This window comes from Dama dama, chromosome 23 (assembly GCF_033118175.1).
Source record: "Dama dama isolate Ldn47 chromosome 23, ASM3311817v1, whole genome shotgun sequence".
Lineage (NCBI taxonomy): Eukaryota > Metazoa > Chordata > Mammalia > Artiodactyla > Cervidae > Dama > Dama dama.
Window position 1 is genome coordinate 53667388 of NC_083703.1, and position 19275 is coordinate 53686662.

Here is a 19275-nt window from a genome sequence, read left to right on the forward strand (position 1 = left end):
ACATGGACACCACTAGATGGTCAATATCGAAATCAGATTGATTATATTCTTTGCAGCCAAAGATGGAGGTCTATATAATCAGCAAAAACAAGAGCTGGAGCTAACTGTAGCTCAGATCATGAGCTCCTTATTGCAAAATTCAGGCTTAAATTGAAGAAAGTGGGGAAAATCACTGGACCATTCAGATACAATCTAAATCAAATCCTTTATGATTAAACAATGGAAGTGACAAACAGATTCAAGGGATTAGATCTGGTAAACAGAATGCCTGAAGAATTATGTATGGAGGTTTGTAACATTGTACAGGAGGTGGTCACCAAAACTATCCCCAAGGAAAAGAAGCACAAGAAGGCAAAGTGGTTGTCATAGGAGGTTTTACAAATAGCTGAGGAAAGAAGAGACGTTAGAGGCGAGGGAGAAATGCAAAGATACACCCAACTGAATGCAGAATTCCAGAGAATAGCAAGGAGAGATAAGAAGGCCTTCTTCAATGTACATTGCAAAGAAATAGAGGAAAACAATAGAATGGGAAAGGCTAGAGATCTCTTCAAGGAAATTGGAGATATTAAGGAAATATTTCATGCAAGTTTGGGCATGATAGAGGACAGAAATGATAAAGACTTAACAGGGGCAGAAGAGATTAAGAAAAGGTGGCAAGAATATACAGAAGAACTGTACAAAAAAAGCTCTTAGTGACCCGGATAACCATGATGGTATGGTCACTCACCTAGAGCCAGACATCTTGGAGTCCGAAGTCAAGTGGGCCTTAGGAGGCATTACTACCAACAAAGCTAGTGGAGGTGACAGAATTCCACTTGAGCTATTTAAAATCCTAAAAGATGATGCTGTGAAAGTGCTGCGTTCATTATGCCAGCAAACTTGGAAAACGCAGCAGTGGCCACGGGACTGGAAGATATCAGTTTTCATTCCAATCCCAAAGAAAGGCAGTGCCAAAGAATGTTCAAAGTACCATATAATATGCTCATTTCACATGCTAGCAAGGTAATGCTCCAAATCCTTCAAGCTAGGCTTCAGCAGTACCTGAACTGAGAACTTCCAGATGTGCAAGCTGGGTTTTAAAGAGGCAGAGGAACCAGAGAGAAAATTGCCAACATTAGTTGGATCATGGAGGAAGTAAAGGAATTCCAGAAAAACGTCTACTTCTGCTTCGTTGGTATTGAATGAGTTCAATGGTATTGACACAGAAACAAGGATATGAATCAATGGAACTGAATAGAGAGCTCAGAAATTAACCCACACACCTATAGTTAATTAATCTTTGACAAGGAGGCAAGAATATACAATGGGAAAAAAACAGTCTTTGAGCAAGTGGTGTTGGTAAAGTTGGACAATTGCATATAAATCAATGAAGTTAAAATACACCCTCTCACGACACTCAAAAATAAACTCAAAATGTCTTAAACACTTAAGCATAAGAAATAACAACATAAAGCTCCTAGAAATGATCATAGGCAAAAGAGCTTCTGACATAAATTGTCCCAATGTTTTCTTAGTTCAACTCCTCAAGGCAATAGAAATAAAAACAAAAATGAGCAAGTGAGACTGAAACTTACAAGCTTTTGCATAGCAAAAGAAACAATACATAAAACAAAATGACAACTTATAGAATAGGAGAAAATGTTCAAAAGGGATTTGACTTACAAAGGCTTAATGTACAAGAATATACAAACAGCTTATACAACTCAACAACAATAAACAAAAATATCCAACTGAAAAATGGGCAGAAGATGTAAATAAACATTTCTCCAAAGAGGAAATACAAATGGCCTACAGACACATGAAAAGTTGCTCAACATCACTAATTATTAGAGAAAAGTGAAAGTATTAGTCACTCAGCCATGTCTGACTCTTTGCAAACTCCATAGATTGTAGCCCATTGGGTCCCTCTGTCCATGGGATTCTCCATGCAAGAATTCTAGAGTGGGTAGCATTCCCTTTTCCAGGGGATCTTCCCAACCCAGGAATCAAACCCAGGTCTCTTGCAATCCAGGATTCCTTATAGTCTGAGCCATCAGGGAAGCCCCAATTATTAAATAAATACAAATTAAAACTACAATGATGTACCACTTCACACCGGTCAGAATGACCATCACTGAAAACTCTAAAAATAACAAATGTTGGAGAAGATGTAGAGAAAAGGGAACCCTCCTACACTGTTGATGGGAATTTGTTAATAAGTTGATATGGCCACTATGCAAAACAGTATGGAGGTTCCTCAGAAAAATAAAAAAAGAATTGCCATATGATCCACCAATCCTGCTTCGGGGCATATATCCAGACAAAACTCTATTCCAAGAAGGTACACTTACCTTTATGTTCATAGCAACACAATTCATTGTAACCAAGACTTGGAAACAATCCAAATGTCCATCAACAGACAAATGGATAAAGAAGATGTGGTACACAAAGAAACACAACTCAGCTATAAAAAAGAATGAAATAATGCCATTTGCAGCAACATGGATGAAGCTAGAGATTATCATACTATGTGAAGTAAAAAAAGAGAAAGACAAATACCATATGATATCACTTAAATGAGGAGTCTAAAATATGACACAAACCTATCTATGAAACAGAAACAAACTTGGCAGTTGCCAAGGGGGAGACAGTAGGTGGAGGGACAAAGTGGAAGGTTGGAGTTAGCAGATGCAAGCTTTTATATATGTAACAGATAAACAGCAAGGTGCTACTGAATAGCATAGAGAGCTATATTCAGTATCTTATGATAAACTATAATGGAAAATAATATATTAAAAATGAATATGCATATGCATATACATGTATATATCTGAATCACTTTACTATATGGCTGAAATTAACACAACATTGTAAATCAACTGTTGTTCAATAAAAAAGTTTTAAATCAAGTAAACAAATTTGCAAAAACACCCCCAAAGAGATCCATGTCCTAATACTCATCTGTGAATATTTTATTTTACGTGGCCAAAGAGATTTTATAAAAGTGATTGACTCTTGCTGTGGGGAGGATAACCTAGATTACCGTTGTGGACCAACATAACCTTATAAGAAGGAGGCAGGAAAGCCAAAGTTAGAGAAGCACAAGTGACAATGGAAACAAGACTGGAGTCATAAGAAGATGGAAACCGTGAGAAAAGGAGTGTAGACAGTCTCAAGAATTTGGAGAGGCAATGATCACAGCCTCCAGAAGAAATGTAGCCCACTGACTCCTTGATTTTAGTCCAATAATACAATCTTTGGTACTTTGACATCTGGCATTATAATGAGACTGTCATTTTAAACCACTAAATGTTTGATAATTTCTCTCAGAGCCTTAGGCAACTAATATAACATGACCATGTCATTGGAAAAAAATTCTAGGCACTTGGAACAATGTTTTACTTTCCTCTTAAACTTCATGTTCATTGTGTGTTGGAAGCTCTGCATATCACTGTCACTCAAGTATCCAGGTCATTGGAGCTAAGTCCAACAGGAGTGTGTATTTCTGGAGAAGGGGGACATTGGTTCATAAAGGTTTTTACAGTTAAATGAAAGCCATGCCAAATACATCCATCACCTCTCCTTACAACTTAGTGATTTAAGAGGTCATGTGGTCCCACCTAATACAAAGGATAGAAATGCATCACTCCCTGAGGACACACAGTGAACAACCAGAAGTATTTGGTGGAGCAAGACACTTCCAGAGAGGGCTTACTGCACAAATCCAGTCTCTGCCATGTCACTGACCTCTCTGTGCCTCGGTTCCTCTCTTGTATAAGGATCTCATGTAACAGGCTGATTGTGCAGGTTACATGCAAAGTACATGCAACATACATGCAAAAGGCTGAGTTCAAGGCTGGGTCATGGAGTACAAAGTCAATAAAAGCTGTTGTTAATAAATAGTGGAGAACACCTACAGGATCACATGAGGATGAATAAATAACTACTTTGTGTCTTCCTCCAGGAGCGGCAGGTGACGGGGAGCTGCAGGTGATTCAGCCTGAGAGGTCTGTGTCAGTTGCAGCAGGAGAGACGGCCACTCTGAACTGCACCGTGACCTCCCTGAGCCCCGTGGGGCCCATCGTGTGGTTCAGAGGAACTGGGCCAGGCCGGGAGTTAATCTACAGTCAAAAAGAAGCCCTCTTCCCCAGAGTAACAAATGTTTCAGACCCCACAAAGAGAAACAACATGGACTTTTCCATCCGCATCAGTAACATCGCCCCAGCAGACACTGGTGTCTACTACTGTGTGAAGTTCCGGAAAGGAGAACATGGTGACGTGGAGTTTAAGTCTGGACCAGGCACTCATCTCACTGTGAGTGGTGAGTATGGCCTTTGTCCCCTGGATTCTGATAGCATGTCAACAAGAATGCCTTCCACTCTTTGAACCAAAAAGCACAATCATGTACAGCAGTGGGTGCTTATATCATGATCTGGGTCATGATCAGATTTCACTCCCTTCTATAGATCAGGGGAGTTGAGGCCTATGGGGTTCATGCTATTTGCTCAAGGCCCCATGGCTGGTAAAAGAGAGAAAATTCTGAGTCCCCAGTCTGCCTGGCTCCACAGCCCTTGTCTTTTTCACACCATTCAGCCCTTTGATCCAGGGATAAAGGAAATGAATGTCTGAGTGACTTGCCCCGTCACTGTCCAGACCTCATTCCTGCCTCCATAGAATGCTCACCTCAATGTGGCTGAGTCTTCCCTTTATTCACACATACTGAACACCTACTCTGAGCCAGGGCCTGGCCCAGATGCTGTGGAAGCAGAAGTGAACAAAGCAGAAAAGGGCTCTTATTCCATGAAGCTTATGTTCTTTTTCCTCTGAAAGAAGAGAGTCATCTAGGTCAAGGAGTGAAAATTCTATTTCCTCTTCAGAAGCATCACACTGAGAAGAAATTCCTATAGCATAGGCTCAGTGTTTACTCATGGCACTGCTTGCAAGAGATGCCTAGAGGTTGGGTGTTTCCTGGGAATCTGTTAAGAAGACCCTCCTGTGATTCAGGGATTGACTCACACAGTCGCTAAAGGCTGCCAGCAGAGCTGGGTCATCTCAGAATGTCCCTCCCCAGGGAAGAGGTTCATGTGGGTGACTTAGGAGCAGCCCCATTGAGGTAGCAAAGGTGATCATTTAGAGTGTTCTGACCAAAACTCTGGATCCTCTTTCAAACTCCTGAATCCTGGGCTGTCAGCAGAGGAAGGACCTTTAGACACCATCCTCCCAACCTCCCACGTACACATGGGGGTCTGAGAGCAAGAGGTATAGGGGCCCTGACCACAGTCACATGGTCAGTGAGGGGATCCTTCCAGAACTCAATCTATTTCAAAGCCAGTCTTCTTCCTGTGCTGGCACTGGAACTCAATTAATGGAAGTACCTGGCACATAGGATTTGCAGAATAAAAGCTCCTTGAATGAACCATGGAATAGGTTCTTTTCATGGTTTTCCCAAAGTTTCTGAAGGCCCCTCACATTCAGACCCTGAGCCTGACATGACTAGAAACCACTCTTTACTTTCAGCCGCATGATTCCAAATCCCTCATTTCATATGAGTACCAAGAGCTGCCCTGTTTTCCAACAACTACCTAACTCTCAGCATATGGAGACAGCATCATTCATGTTATGGTCTCCTGTTGATGAACACTAAGTTGTTCCTAACCTTGGGCTACTGAAACAGTGCTGAGGTCAATAATCTTTCTACCTGTCACCCTCCTCAAAGGCGAGGTAACCACTGGAAGTGCCTTTGTGGCAGCTGTTGACTGAAAAAAAATGTACGATGTGAGTTGTGGGTTTAGTTTTATTTGGGGCAAAATGAGGACTATAGCCTCAGAGACAGCATTTCAGATAGCTCTGAGGGATTGCTCCAAAGAAGCGGGGCGGGGCGGGGCAGGAGGTGCAATATATATGTGCTTTTGGTGAAGGGAGTACATGCAATCAAGCACACATTTTTTGCAGAAGGTTTATGCTAGTCACAAGGAACAGATGTCACCATGAAGGATTTTGGTGCTTTCCTAGATAGGAGGAGATGGAGAAATTGGGCTCATAAAATCATCTCCAGAAAATATCTAAGTATTTGAAGGCCTGTTCTGTCAGGTTTTCCCAGATCACAGAGTGCCTCATTTCTGATCTTCTTTCAGGAGGTGTTGAAGGTCAGCAGCTACAGTGGCTCATAGTTTAACGCTTGTAAAGATAGAAAGCAAGTGTCAATTTCTAGGTGTCTGAGGATATGCGTATGATTATTTGAGTGGATATTGCTAAATTTCCCTCTTAGTCATGGTAGCAACTGAGCCTCCTCAACCTTCAGACATTAGCAGGGAAGGTGGTTTTTTCCTGATTTGTAGATATTACTTAACTTCCCAGATGGTGGGTTCCTTGCTCAACCTCGGTCACAAGTAATAAATGGTTCCACCGCCACTCAGATCTGCGGCTTCCCAGAAGGTGGATCATGCTCTTCTCCAGGCCACCTGCCCAGATGATTCCCTGGATGAGAAAGGAGGGAGGAGAGGGGGCCAGAGAGCATCAGCTTGTCAGATACTGAACATTTCTCATGACATTTACTCCTTATAACCAGTGTTCAGAAAGAAGGGTGTCTGTTTTCCCTTTTATAGGTGAGGACACTGATGCTCAGAGAGGGGACTTGTTTAGCGAGCATGTAGGGGAGCCAAGATTGAACCCCAGGCACTTTGACTCACAGCCCTGCTCTCTGCACACCCCACTGTGCTTGTCAAAGTGTGGGGGAAATCTCCAGCTCTGTCCTCTGAAATCCTTGTATTGTTCTGTTCTTCAGCAGTGGCACTAAAGAGAAGTCCACTGTGGGAGGTAAGTTTAGCTTTACAACCTGGACCAGATAGATACTGCAGTGTCTCTTGATGGGATGGGCTGAACCTCTTCTAAATGGCAGCACTCGGCACACTTAGCAGCATCAGGAGATTTTCTCCGTTGTTGTGATGTTGCCCCTTCACTAGGCTCCTATGGAGCAGGTCTGGGAAGGTTAGTGTGGACAGAGCCCAGAGGGGCCACTGCAATCCCAGCAGCTCCATGCCCATTCCTGGCTCTGCAGACTGAGGATGAGGAGGGGGAGGTGTTCCCTAGAGGGCGGTGGGATCTCCATGTGAGCAAGAGCTCAGAATGGCCATCATTAAAATTTGTACGACTCATATTGATGTATAGCAAAGCCATCACAATGTTGTAAAGCAATTATCCTCCATTTAAAATAAATATGTATTTTTTAAGTTGTACGAATAACAAATGCTAGCGAGGATGTGGAGAAAAGGGGAGCCCTCCTGTACTACTGGTGTGAATGTAAATTGATGTGGCCACTATGGAAAATATTATGGAAGTTCCTCATAAAACTAAAAATAGAATTACCATATGATCCAGCAATCCCACCCCAGAGCATATATCTTTTTCTCCAAAAAGATATGAACATCCTTATGTTCATAGCAGTACTATTCACAATAGCTAAGACAAAGAAACAAAGTACATGTCCATCAATAGATGAATGGATGAAAAGATGTGGAACATATATACAATGGAATACTACTCAGCTATAAAAAATGAAGAAATAATGCTATTTGCAACAGCATAGATAAACTAGTGATTATCATACTAAGTGAAGTAAGTCAGAACAAGAAAGACAAATACCATATGATATCACTTATATGTGGAATCCAAAAAATGGCCCAGGGAATTGTCTGATGGTCCAATGGATAGGATTTCATAATTCCATTGCAGGGGCCTGGGACTGATTCCTGGTAGGGACCAAAGAACCTCAAGGTACACGATGTAGCCTAAAAAAAAAAAAACGAAAGAGAGAGAGACGAATATACCTACATATGAAACAGAAACGGACTCAAGGACATAGAGAACAGAGTTGCAGTTGTCAATGTAAATAGGGTAGGGGTTAGTTAAGCTATTATATAAAGAAAGGATAAAGAACAAGGTCCTACTGTACAGCACAGAGAACTATATTCAGTATCCTCTGGTAAACAATAACAGAAAAGAATATATTAAAAATGTATATGTATAACTGAGTCACATTTTGTACTACAAAACTAATACAGCATTGTAAATCAATACACTCAATTAAAACAAGTTATAAATCAAGTAAGCAAAACATAGCCCCCCAAAGAGATCCATGTCCTAACACTCACTAGTGAATGTTTTACTTTACATGGAAAAAAAAATTTGCAAAAGTGATTAAGACTCTTGCTACGGGAGAATATCCTTGTTTATAAATGGGAGCCCAATATAATCTTATAAGAAGAGGCAGGAAATCCAAAGTTAGAGTACAGGTAACAATGGAAGCACAACTGGAGTCATAAGAAGATAGAAACCTTGAGAAGAGGAATGTAGACAGTCTCAAGAATTTGCAGAGGCAATGATAAGAGCCTCTAGAGAAATGTAGCCCTGTTGACTCCTTGATTTTAGTCCAGTAATACTGTTTTTGGTCCTTTCACATCCAGAATTATAAAATAATAAAACTATCATTAAGTCACTAAATTTTTGTTAATTTATTACAGCATCCTTAGGTAACATATAACACATGTCATGTGACACAGTTATAATATAATATAACTGTGTCATTGTGCCTTTGGAAAAAATCCCAGGGAGTTGAAACAATGTCTTACTTTCTTCATAAACTAAATGTTCATTGTGTGCTGAAAACTGAATATCACTGTCACTCAAGTATACAGGTTGTTGGAGCAAATTACATCATGAGTATGTGGATCCCTGGGGAGGAGTGAAGTTGGTCTACAAAGGCATTTGCAGTTTAATGAATAACATACAAAATACGTGCATCACTTCTCATAACTCAGTGATCTAAGAGGTCATGTTCAGTTCAGTTCAGTTCAATAGCTCAGTCGTGTCTGACTCTTTGTGACCCTGTGAACTGCAGCACGCCAGGCCTCCCTGTCCATCACCAACTCCCGGAGTCCACCCAAATCCATGTCCATTGAGTCAGTGATGCCATCCAACCATCTCATCCTCTGTTGTCCCCTTCTCCTCCTGCCCTCAATCTTTCCCAGCATCAGGGTCATTTCAAATGAGTCAGCTCGACGCATCAGGTGGCCAAAGTATTGGAGTTTCAGCTTCAACATCAGTCCCTCCAATGAACACCCAGGACTGATCTCCTTTAGAATGGACTGGTTGGATCTCCTTGCAGTCCAAGGGACTCTCAAGAGTCTTCTCCAACACCACAGTTCAAAAGCATCAGTTCTTCGACGCTCAGCTTTCTTGATGGTCCAACTCTCACATCCATACATGACTACTGGAAAAACCATAGCCTTGACTAGACAGACCTTTGTTGGCAAAGTAATGTCTCTGCTTTTTAATATGCTGTCTAGGTTGGTTATAACTTTCCTTCCAAGGAGCAAACGTCTTTTAATTTCATGGCTGCAGTCACCATCTGCAGTGATTTTGGAGTCCAGAAAAATAAGAGGTCACGTCATCCCACCTAATGCAAAGGACAGAAGTGCAGCACTCCCTGAGGACACACAGTGAACACCCAGGAATACTGGATCATGACACTTCCAGAGAAGGCTCAAGAACTCAGTCCCAGTCTCTGCCACATCACTGACTTCTGTCAGCTCCTGGCTTGTTAGGGTCTCACATTACAGACTCATTGTGCAAGCTACATACAATGTACATGCCGTGTGCTGAGTTTAAGGCCCATTCAAGGTGCATTCAGACAATGAACGCTGTTGTTGATAAACACTTGAGAAAACCTACAGAATCACATGAGGGTGAATAAATAACTACTTTGTATTTTCCTTAGGAGCGGCAGGTGCAGGGGAGCTGCAGGTGATTCAGCCTGATAGGTCAGTGTCAGTTGCAGCAGGAGAGACGGCCACTCTGCGCTGCACCGTGACCTCCCTGAGCCCCGTGGGGCCCACAAAGTGGTTCAGAGGAACTGGGCCAGGCAGGGAGTTCATCTACAGTCAAAAAGAAGCCCCCTTCCCCAGAGTTACAAATGTTTCAGATGCCACAAAGAGAAACAACTTGGACTTTTCCATCCGCATCAGTTACATCACCCCAGCAGACACTGGTGTCTACTACTGTGTGAAGTTCCGGAGAGGAGAACATGGTGATGTGGAGTTTAAGTCTGGACAAGGCACTCACCTCACTGTGAGTGGTGAGTATGTCCTGGGTGACCTTCATCCCCTGGTCTCTGACAAGTCAACAAGAATGCCCTTCATTCTTTGAACAAAAAAAAGGAATCCGGTACAACAGTGACCAGGACATGATCTGATTTTACTCCCTTCTACAAATCAGAGTATTTGAGGCCATGACGGTTGTGCTATTTGCTCAAGGCCCCTCAGCCGGTCAACATGGGAAAAGTCTGGATCCCCCATCTACCTGGCTCCACAGTCCTTGTCTTTTCCATCACATTCAGTCCGTTGATTCCAGGGATAAGGGAAATGAAAGTCTCAGTGACTTGCTTCTTGACAGGCCTCACTTCTTACCTCTGGAGAGTACACCCTCAGTGTGGCTGACTCTTCTCTTTATTCAGCACTTATTGAGCACCTACTGTGTGCCAGGCCCTGCTCTGGATGCTGTGGAAACAGCAGTGAACAAAGCAGACAAGAGCTCTTCTCCCTTGAAGCTTGTGTCCTCTTCCCTTCTGAAGAGGAGAAATCCATCCAGGGCAGGGAGGAGAGATGTGTTTCTTTATTTTCTATTCAGACTATCACACTGAAAAGAGATTCTAAGAGACACAGTTTCAGTGTTTATTCTGATGGCCCTGATTGGAGACTATGCTGAGAGTTTGGGTGTTTTCTTCTGTCATTCAGGGATTGACTCACACAGTCACTAAAGGCTCCCAGCAGAGCTGGTTCATTTCAGAATGTCCCTTCTCAGGGAAGCAGTTCTCCATGTGGATGACTTAGGAGCAGTGCCACTGAGGCAGCAAAGGTGCTCATTTTTTTAGATTTTTCTGACAAAGGCCCTGAATCCTTGACTCTCAGCACAGGATGGGCCTTAGGCATCATCTTCCCAACTTCCCATGTACAGATGGGGCCCTTAGGCCAAGAGGTGACATGGGCCCAGATCACAGTCACATAGTCAGTGAAAGGATCATCAAGAACCCACCCTGATTCAAGGCTAATCTCCTTCCTGTACCAGTATTGGAACTTGTTTCATGGAAGAACCTAGCGCATGGAAGTTGCAGAATACAAATACAAATGCCAGTGTATTGATTTTTTTTTTTTTGGCCAGAGTTCCAATATGTTTCTAACGAGCAGCGATGTTTAAAAACAACTGGACTATATGAGGATCTTTTACTTTTATCTAGTCTGTTTCACTTTTTCTATTTCATATTCAGTGCTCCCATTTCATTTAGTTTATGTTTTCCAGTTTCTTCATCTCTTCTTTTTGTTGATGTTCATTTCTCAAACCTTTATCAAGTATAGTAGAAAAGCTTTTGTATACATATATATAAATTATGTATATGTATTTTAGAACACTTATGTATTTTTACCTAACTAAAAAATTTATGATATTTGATTCTACTTGTTTGACTTAGTATTAATAGAATGCTAGATATCTAGTTAAAAAATATAGATAGGCAATAAGCAAAAAAAGTTCACTGTATAGAACAAGGAACTATAGTCAATATCTTGTAATAATTTATAATGGAAAATACTTTCAAAAATAACATATGTATATATGTATAACTGAATCACACATACACAACATAATTCTACTTTTTGAGATTTAGTAACGTTTCTCTTTTTACCAGTTTTTTTAAATGTCCTATGTATATCTAACAACAACATATGAGATACAAAATTTTAAATATATTGTGTAGGATATGATTAATATAAACTAATTAAATATAAGTCAATTATATTTAAATTATTAATAACATCAAGATATTCCTATTCTTATTTTTTCTGCACTTGATAAAATATTCTCAGATAAATGTTAATATGTCTCACTATGTTTATATATTTTTTTCTTTTCCATTAAAAAAAAAAGGAACTCACTTTGATTCCAGGCAAGGCTCCTTCCTTCACTGGCATTGGACTAGTGTTCTGGAAGGGCCTGGCACGTAGAAGTTGCAGAATAAAAACTCCTTGGGCTTCCCTCATAGCTCAGTCAATAAAGAATCTGCCTGCAATGCAGGAGACCCAGATTCAGTTCCTGGGTCAGGAAGATCCCCTGGAGAAGGAAATGGCAACCCACTCCAGTATTCTTGCCTGGGGAAACCATGACAGAGAAGTCCAGCAGGCTATTGTCCATCAAATCGCAAGAGTCGAACATGACTTAGTGACTAAACCACCACCACCCAAAATCCCCTTGAATTAACCATGGAACAGGCTCTTCTCATTGACTTCCCAAAGGTTCAGAAGGTCCCTCACATTCAGACCCCGAGCCTGAGGTGACTAGAAAACTCTCCCCACTTTCACCCTCATGATCCCAAATCCCTCATTCCATATCAACACCTGCAGCTGCCCTGTTTTTCAACAACTACTTAACACTCAGCATATGGAGATAGCATCATTTATCTCACAGTCTCCTGTTGATGGAGACTAAGTTGTTCCTAACCTTGGGCTACTGAAACAGTGCTAAGATGGATAAGCTTTCCAAGTGTCACTCTGTTCAGAGGGGAAATACCCACTGGAAGTGGCATTGCTAGTTCAGACAGTATGTGAATTTTAATTTGTGTGATGATATTGCCTAATTTCCCTCCTAGTCTTGGTAGCAAATAATCTCCCTAAACATCTAGACATCAGCAGGGAAAGTATTTTTTCCTGATTTCTCAGATATTACTAAACTTCCCAGATGGTGGGTCCCCTGCTCAGTCTCAATACAGCTAGTAAGTGGCTCCACCACCTCTCAGATCTGCTGTCTCCCAGGGCTGTTCATCCTCTTCTCCAGGCCACCTGCCCAGATGATTCCCTGGTTAAGAAAGGAGGGAGGGGAGGGGAGCCACAGCCTATCAGATGTTGAATCCTCCTTAGGCCTTTACTCGTTAACAACAGTGTTCAGAAGGAAAGGTTGTCTGTTTTCCATTTTTACAGATGAGGACCCTGAGGCTCAGAGAGGGACTCTGATTTGTGACCAGGTAGGAGAGCCAAGATCAAATCCCAGGCACCCACAGTCTCACAGCCCTGTTCTCTGCACACCCCACTGTGCTTATCAAAGTCTTGAGAAGACTGCAGCCCTGTCCTCTTAAAATCTTATTTTAAGATTTATTTTATTTTAAAATTTATTATTATATTATTAATAAATAATTATTTTATTTTAAATTTATTTTTAAATTTTAAATTATTTTAAATGGTGAAAAATTGAAGGCATTTCCCCTGAAATCAGGAACAAGACAAGGGTGCCCACTCTCACCACTACTATTCAACATAGTGTTGGAAGTGCTGGCCACAGCAATCAGAGCAGAAAAAGAAGTAAAAGGAATCCAGATAGGAAAAGAAGAAGTAAAACTCTCACTGTTTGCAGATGACATGATCCTCTACATAGAAAACCCTAAAGATTCTACCAGAAAATTACTAGAGCTAATCAATGAATATAGTAAAGTTGCAGGATATAAAATTAACACACAGAAATCCCTTGCATTCCTATATACTAACAATGAAAAAACAGACAGAGAAATTAAGGAAACAATACCATTCACCATTGCAACAAAAAGAATAAAATACTTAGGAGTATATCTACCTAAAGAAACAAAGGACCTATACATAGAAAACTATAAAACACTGATGAAAGAAATCAAAGAGGACACAAACAGATGGAGAAACATACCGTGTTCATGGATTGGAAGAATTAATATTGTCAAAATGGCTATTCTACCCAAAGCAGTCTATAGATTCAATGCAATCCCTATCAAGCTACCAACGGTATTTTTCACAGAACTAGACCAAAGAATTTCACAATTTGTATGGAAATACAAAAAACCTCAAATAGCCAAAGTAATCTTGAGAAAGAAGAATGGAACTGGAGGAATCAACCTGCCTGACTTCAGACTCTACTACAAAGCCACAGTCATCAAGACAGTATGGTACTGGCACAAAGACAGAAATATAGATCAATGGAACCGAATAGAAAGCCCAGAGATAAATCCACGAACCTATGGACACCTTATCTTTGACAAAGGAGGCAAGGATATACAATGGAAAAAAGACAACCTCTCTAACAAGTGGTGCTGGGAAAACTGGTCAACCACTTGTAAAAGAATGAAACTAGAACACTTTCTAACACCATACACAAAAATAAACTCAAAATGGATTAAAGATCTAAATGTAAGACCAGAAACTATAAAACTCCTAGAGGAGAACATAGGCAAAACACTCTCCGACATAAATCAAAGCAAGATCCTCTATGACCCACCTCCCAGAATATTGGAAATAAAAGCAAAACTAAACAAATGGGACCTAATGAAACTTAAAAGCTTTTGCACTACAAAGGAAACTATAAGTAAGGTGAAAAGACAGCCCTCAGATTGGGAGAAAATAATAGCAAATGAAGAAACAGACAAAGGATTAATCTCAAAAATATACAAGCAACTCCTGCAGCTCAATTCCAGAAAAATAAATGACCCAATCAAAAAATGGGCCAAAGAACTAAACAGACACTTCTCCAAAGAAGACATACAGATGGCTAACAAACACATGAAAAGATGCTCAACATCACTCATTATTAGAGAAATGCAAATCAAAACCACAATGAGGTACCATTACACACCAGCCAGGATGGCTGCTATCCAAAAGTCTACAAGCAATAAATGCTGGAGAGGGTGTGGAGAAAAGGGAACCCTCTTACACTGTTGGTGGGAATGCAAACTAGTACAGCCGCTATGGAAAACAGTGTGGAGATTTCTTAAAAAACTGGACATAGAACTGCCATATGACCCAGCAATCCCACTTCTGGGCATACACACTGAGGAAACCAGATCTGAAAGAGACACGTGCACCCCAATGTTCATCGCAGCACTGTTTATAATAGCCAGGACATGGAAGCAACCTAGATGCCCATCAGCAGATGAATGGATAAGGAAGCTGTGGTACATATACACCATGGAATATTACTCAGCCATTAAAAAGAATTCATTTGAACCAGTCCTAATGAGATGGATGAAGCTGGAGCCCATTATACAGAGTGAAGTAAGCCAGAAAGATAAAGAACATTACAGCATACTGACACATGTATATGGAATTTAGAAAGGTGATAACGATAACCCTATATGCAGAACAGAAAAAGAGACACAGAAATACAGAACAGACTTTTGAACTTTGTGGGAGAATGTGAGGGTGGGATATTTCAAAAGAACAGCATGTATACTATCTATGGTGAAACAGATCACCAGCCCAGGAGGGATGCACGAGACAAGTGCTCCGGCCTGGTGCACTGGGAAGACCCAGAGGAATCGGGTGGAGAGGGAGGTGGGAGGGGGGATCGGGATTGGGAATACATGTAAATCCATGGCTGATTCATATCAATGTATGACAAAACCCACTGGAAAAAAATAATAATAATAAAAAAAATAAATAAATAAAATAAAATAAAAAATTATTTTATATGTCAAAAAAAAATCTTATTTTAAGATTTATTTTATTTTAAAATTTATTATTATATTATTAATAAATAATTATTTTATTTTAAATTTATTTTTAAATTTTAAATTATTTTATTATAAATTTATTTTAAAATTCTTTTCTTTAGAGATAAACATTTTAAAAGGCCCTGTAAGGGAGGCAAGTCCAGTTTTACAACCCAGATGAGACAGATCATTCAGTGTCACACGATGTGCTGAAAAGTTCCCCAATGACAGGGATCAACACTCTTAAAAGCATCAGGAGATTTTCTCCCCATTGTTGTGATGTTGCCCCTTCACCAGGCCCCTCTGGTGCAGGTCCAGGAAGGGTGGTGTGGACAGAGTCCAGAGGGGCCACTGTGATCCCAGCAGCACCGGACATGCCCATTCCTGGCGCTGCAGACTGAGGATGAGGAGGGGGAGGTGATCCCTAGAAGGTGATGAGGGTCCATGTGAACAAGAGTTCCTATTCTAGACTCAGTTGTCAGGAGCCCATGTCTTCCCTTGTTGTTCCAGGCTCCCCAGGGCTGGGCCCTCAGGGGCTACTCCTCCCTGTAGTTGATGAAGTCAGGAATCTGAGGCAAAAGAGGGGGTGGTAGTTGGTGTGGAGGCTCCTGAAGGTGGTGGGCACTTGCTCTGCTGATGGACATGAAAGCTTAGACTTGACAGGAAATACCAGGACACAGTCAGTGGGTGAGAAGAGACAGTCCCTTCATTTCTCTCAACCTCAGTTTTCTCATCTGTAGAATGGTGGTCATCATGTCTTTCAGGAGAATTAGAAGCATTTGAGGAGCTTTGTCCAAATCACCAGCACAGAGTAGGGACTCCTAACAAAAGGTGTTATTTCAAGTCTGAGACCCAGTTCCCTGTACTGGGCCCCCCTTCCTCACTTGTAGAAAGAGGATGATCACACAACCTTTGCAGGGTGTCCTGAGGACAGAATGACCTGGTGAAAGGAGAGCCCCTCGGGGAGCAATGGTGCTGACCTCCCAGGCTGTGGGGTCCTGGGCATATCTCCATTCCCTCTTGTCCTCAGTTTCCCTATCTATGAAATGATGGTGATCACACAACTTTCAGGGGTCTGTGATTGACTGGAGAGGGCCTAGGAAGCTGTGAATTGGGGGGGTTAGGGTGTTCCTGAGCTCAGAGCAGTGTCTGAGAGCCTGGGCCAAACCCCTGCCTGGGAACTCATTCCAACTCTGCCCCGTCCCAGTGCTGGGACCTCTGCCGAATCTCTCCCTACTCTGGGCCTAAGTGTCCTCATCCCTCAGTGACAGCCCTGTCCTCACAGAGCAGCTGAAAAGACTGAATGAGGGACACATGTCAAGAGCTTAGAGCAGACCCTGGCATGTGATACATGTTCCACCCACATGAGCCCTGATGCGTTGGGGCCAGAAGACCTCAGACAGGGTCACTTTCCCTCCAGGACTGAGTACAACTGACTTACTGTGGAGCTGGGTGCCTTTCAACCTCAGCTGCTCGTTGGAATCACCTGGGAAATGGTGACAAGATCACAGGACCCTGGCTGTACCCTAGAAATTCTGATTTAAGTGCACAGACGTGGCCTGGGCAGCTGAGTGTCTTAACTCCTGTGGAAGATGCTGGTGCCTAGCTAGGGCAGAGGAGCCTGAGCTGTGTTCTCTGAGATCACTGAGAGGGAAGGCTGTGGTTTTTCCCTGATAGAGGTCAGTCCTCTGTTGTACCTGGGTTATAAGAACAGCTCTCCCAGGTGTGAGCACTTCAGAACAACCTGTGATGGTGGCAGATCTTAGGATGGTAACACTGCTCTCCCCCAACTATTTGAAGAATTTAAAAATAATATATTTGCAATTTCTTAACATTGTCACAAGCTTTTTGTTAGTGATGATAATCACAATCATGTTCATTGTTTATAAATATTCCATTTGTAGCCAAGTCATCCCTGCCCATGGTATCCGGCCCTACAGTGAGGGCTACACCTGAGCAGACAGTGAGTTCACCTGCAAATCTCATGGCTTCTCCCCCAGAAACATCTCCCCTAAATGGTTCAAAAATAGCAATGAGCTCTCAGCCTCCCAGACCAGCGTGGATCCAGAGGGAGACAGCATTTCCTACGGCATCTCCAGCACAACCAAGGTGCTGCTGGCCCCGGGGGAGGTTCACTCCCAGGTCATCTGCGAGGTGGCCCATGTCACCCTGCAGGGGGGCCCTCCCCTCCACGGGACTGCCAACTTGTCTGAGACTATCCAAGGTAGATGCCCTTCATGTCAGCTCAAGCCCACACCTGCCCCCTAGGCCCCAGCTAGCTCCCCCCACCTGTTTTTTAGCTCCAGGCCTTGAATTGCCTGGAATCTACTTCCTGACATTCCTGCCCAACACCAGGCTTCTAGTTGAGCTATTCACTCACTACTATGGACACCTGTGCCAAACACGATGCTAAATAGTTTTCTTTACTTATCAATGGCTTCTCCAATTACTGAGCACCTACTATAAGCCATGGAGAAAGAAATGGCAACCCACTCCAGTGTTCTTGCCTGGAGAGTCTCATAGACAGAAGTGTCTCAGACTGCAGTCCACGGGGTCGCAGGGAGTCAGACACGACTGGGTTACTGGGCAACACCATAAGCCAGGCCCTTATGTGCCTAGCGATTTCATTTATTTTGCTGCAGTTATTATGTTCCTACTGTATGATAGGGGCTGATCTTACTGATTGCAAACATTATAACCCTAATAGGAGCTCTCCGTTTTTTAGCACCTACTGTGTGCCCTGCACTGTACTTAGTGATTTCATTCCTATGCAGAGAGACCCTCAGTGTTTGAGCATTTGCTGCCTGCCTGCCTCTGACCTGGGTGCGGTGACCTGTCCCATATTGTCAGAGCTTCTTCCCTGTGATCTTTCAGTTTTACCCACCTTGAAGCTTACACAACACCCCATGGGGAACCAGGTGAATGTCATTACCTGCCAGGTGAACAAGTCCTACCCCAGAGACCTGCAGCTGACCTGGTTGGAGAATGGAATCATATTCTGAACAGAAGTGACCTTGGCCCTCATAGAAAACAAGGATGGAACCTTTAACTGGATGAGCTGGCTCCTGGTGAACTCCTCCACCCACAGGGAGGCTATGGTGCTCACCTGCCAGGTGGAGCATGACAGGCAGCCAGCAGTCACCAAAAACCATACCCTGGAGGTCTCTGCTCATCAGAAGGACCAGGGCAGCCACAAACTCCCTGGTGAGGACTCCACTCTAACTGACCCAATTCTATATTTGTTTTTATATAATGAAGGGAGTGCTTCATGCTTTTTATTGAACAAAGTAGAAGTCAATAGATATAAACTAGAACTTTAAAGTGAATTCCCTCCTAACCACTGGTAAGAGTATGATATATTCTTTATAGATCCTTTGACATAAACATCCATGACATTAAGAAAGAGAAGAAGGAGGAATATCATCCTGTTCAGTGTCCTGCCTCTTTCTTTCTTCAAATAACTGTTTCTGTGTCTGCCTTATTCTTTCTAACCTCCTTATTCTTTCTAACCTCTGCCTGATCTCTCTTTAGCCTAGACTTTTCCATCCATATCAGGAACATCACACCAGTAAATGTCTATACTTACTACTCTATGAAATTCTGGAAGGGGAGCCCTGAAGACATGAAGTTGGAGCTGCACCAGGCACCCAGGTGACCGTGAGTGGTCACCGCACGGGCTCCTTTGTCCTTTGATTTGTGACAGTGGACCAGAAATGATCACAACCGCTCACTGCACATTAATTAAA

The 19275-nt window shown here is 42.2% G+C and overlaps 1 protein-coding gene across 1 annotated transcript in view; it reads left to right on the plus strand.

Moving 5' to 3' along the window:
* Positions 1 to 19275, plus strand: part of LOC133044894 (tyrosine-protein phosphatase non-receptor type substrate 1-like) — a 33649-nt gene that overhangs the window by 9124 nt on the left and 5250 nt on the right. The window contains 4 exon segments of the mRNA XM_061126769.1: positions 3944 to 4300; positions 17434 to 17493; positions 17496 to 17753; positions 18404 to 18733. Coding sequence (XP_060982752.1) covers positions 3944 to 4300; positions 17434 to 17493; positions 17496 to 17753; positions 18404 to 18733 — 1005 coding nt within the window.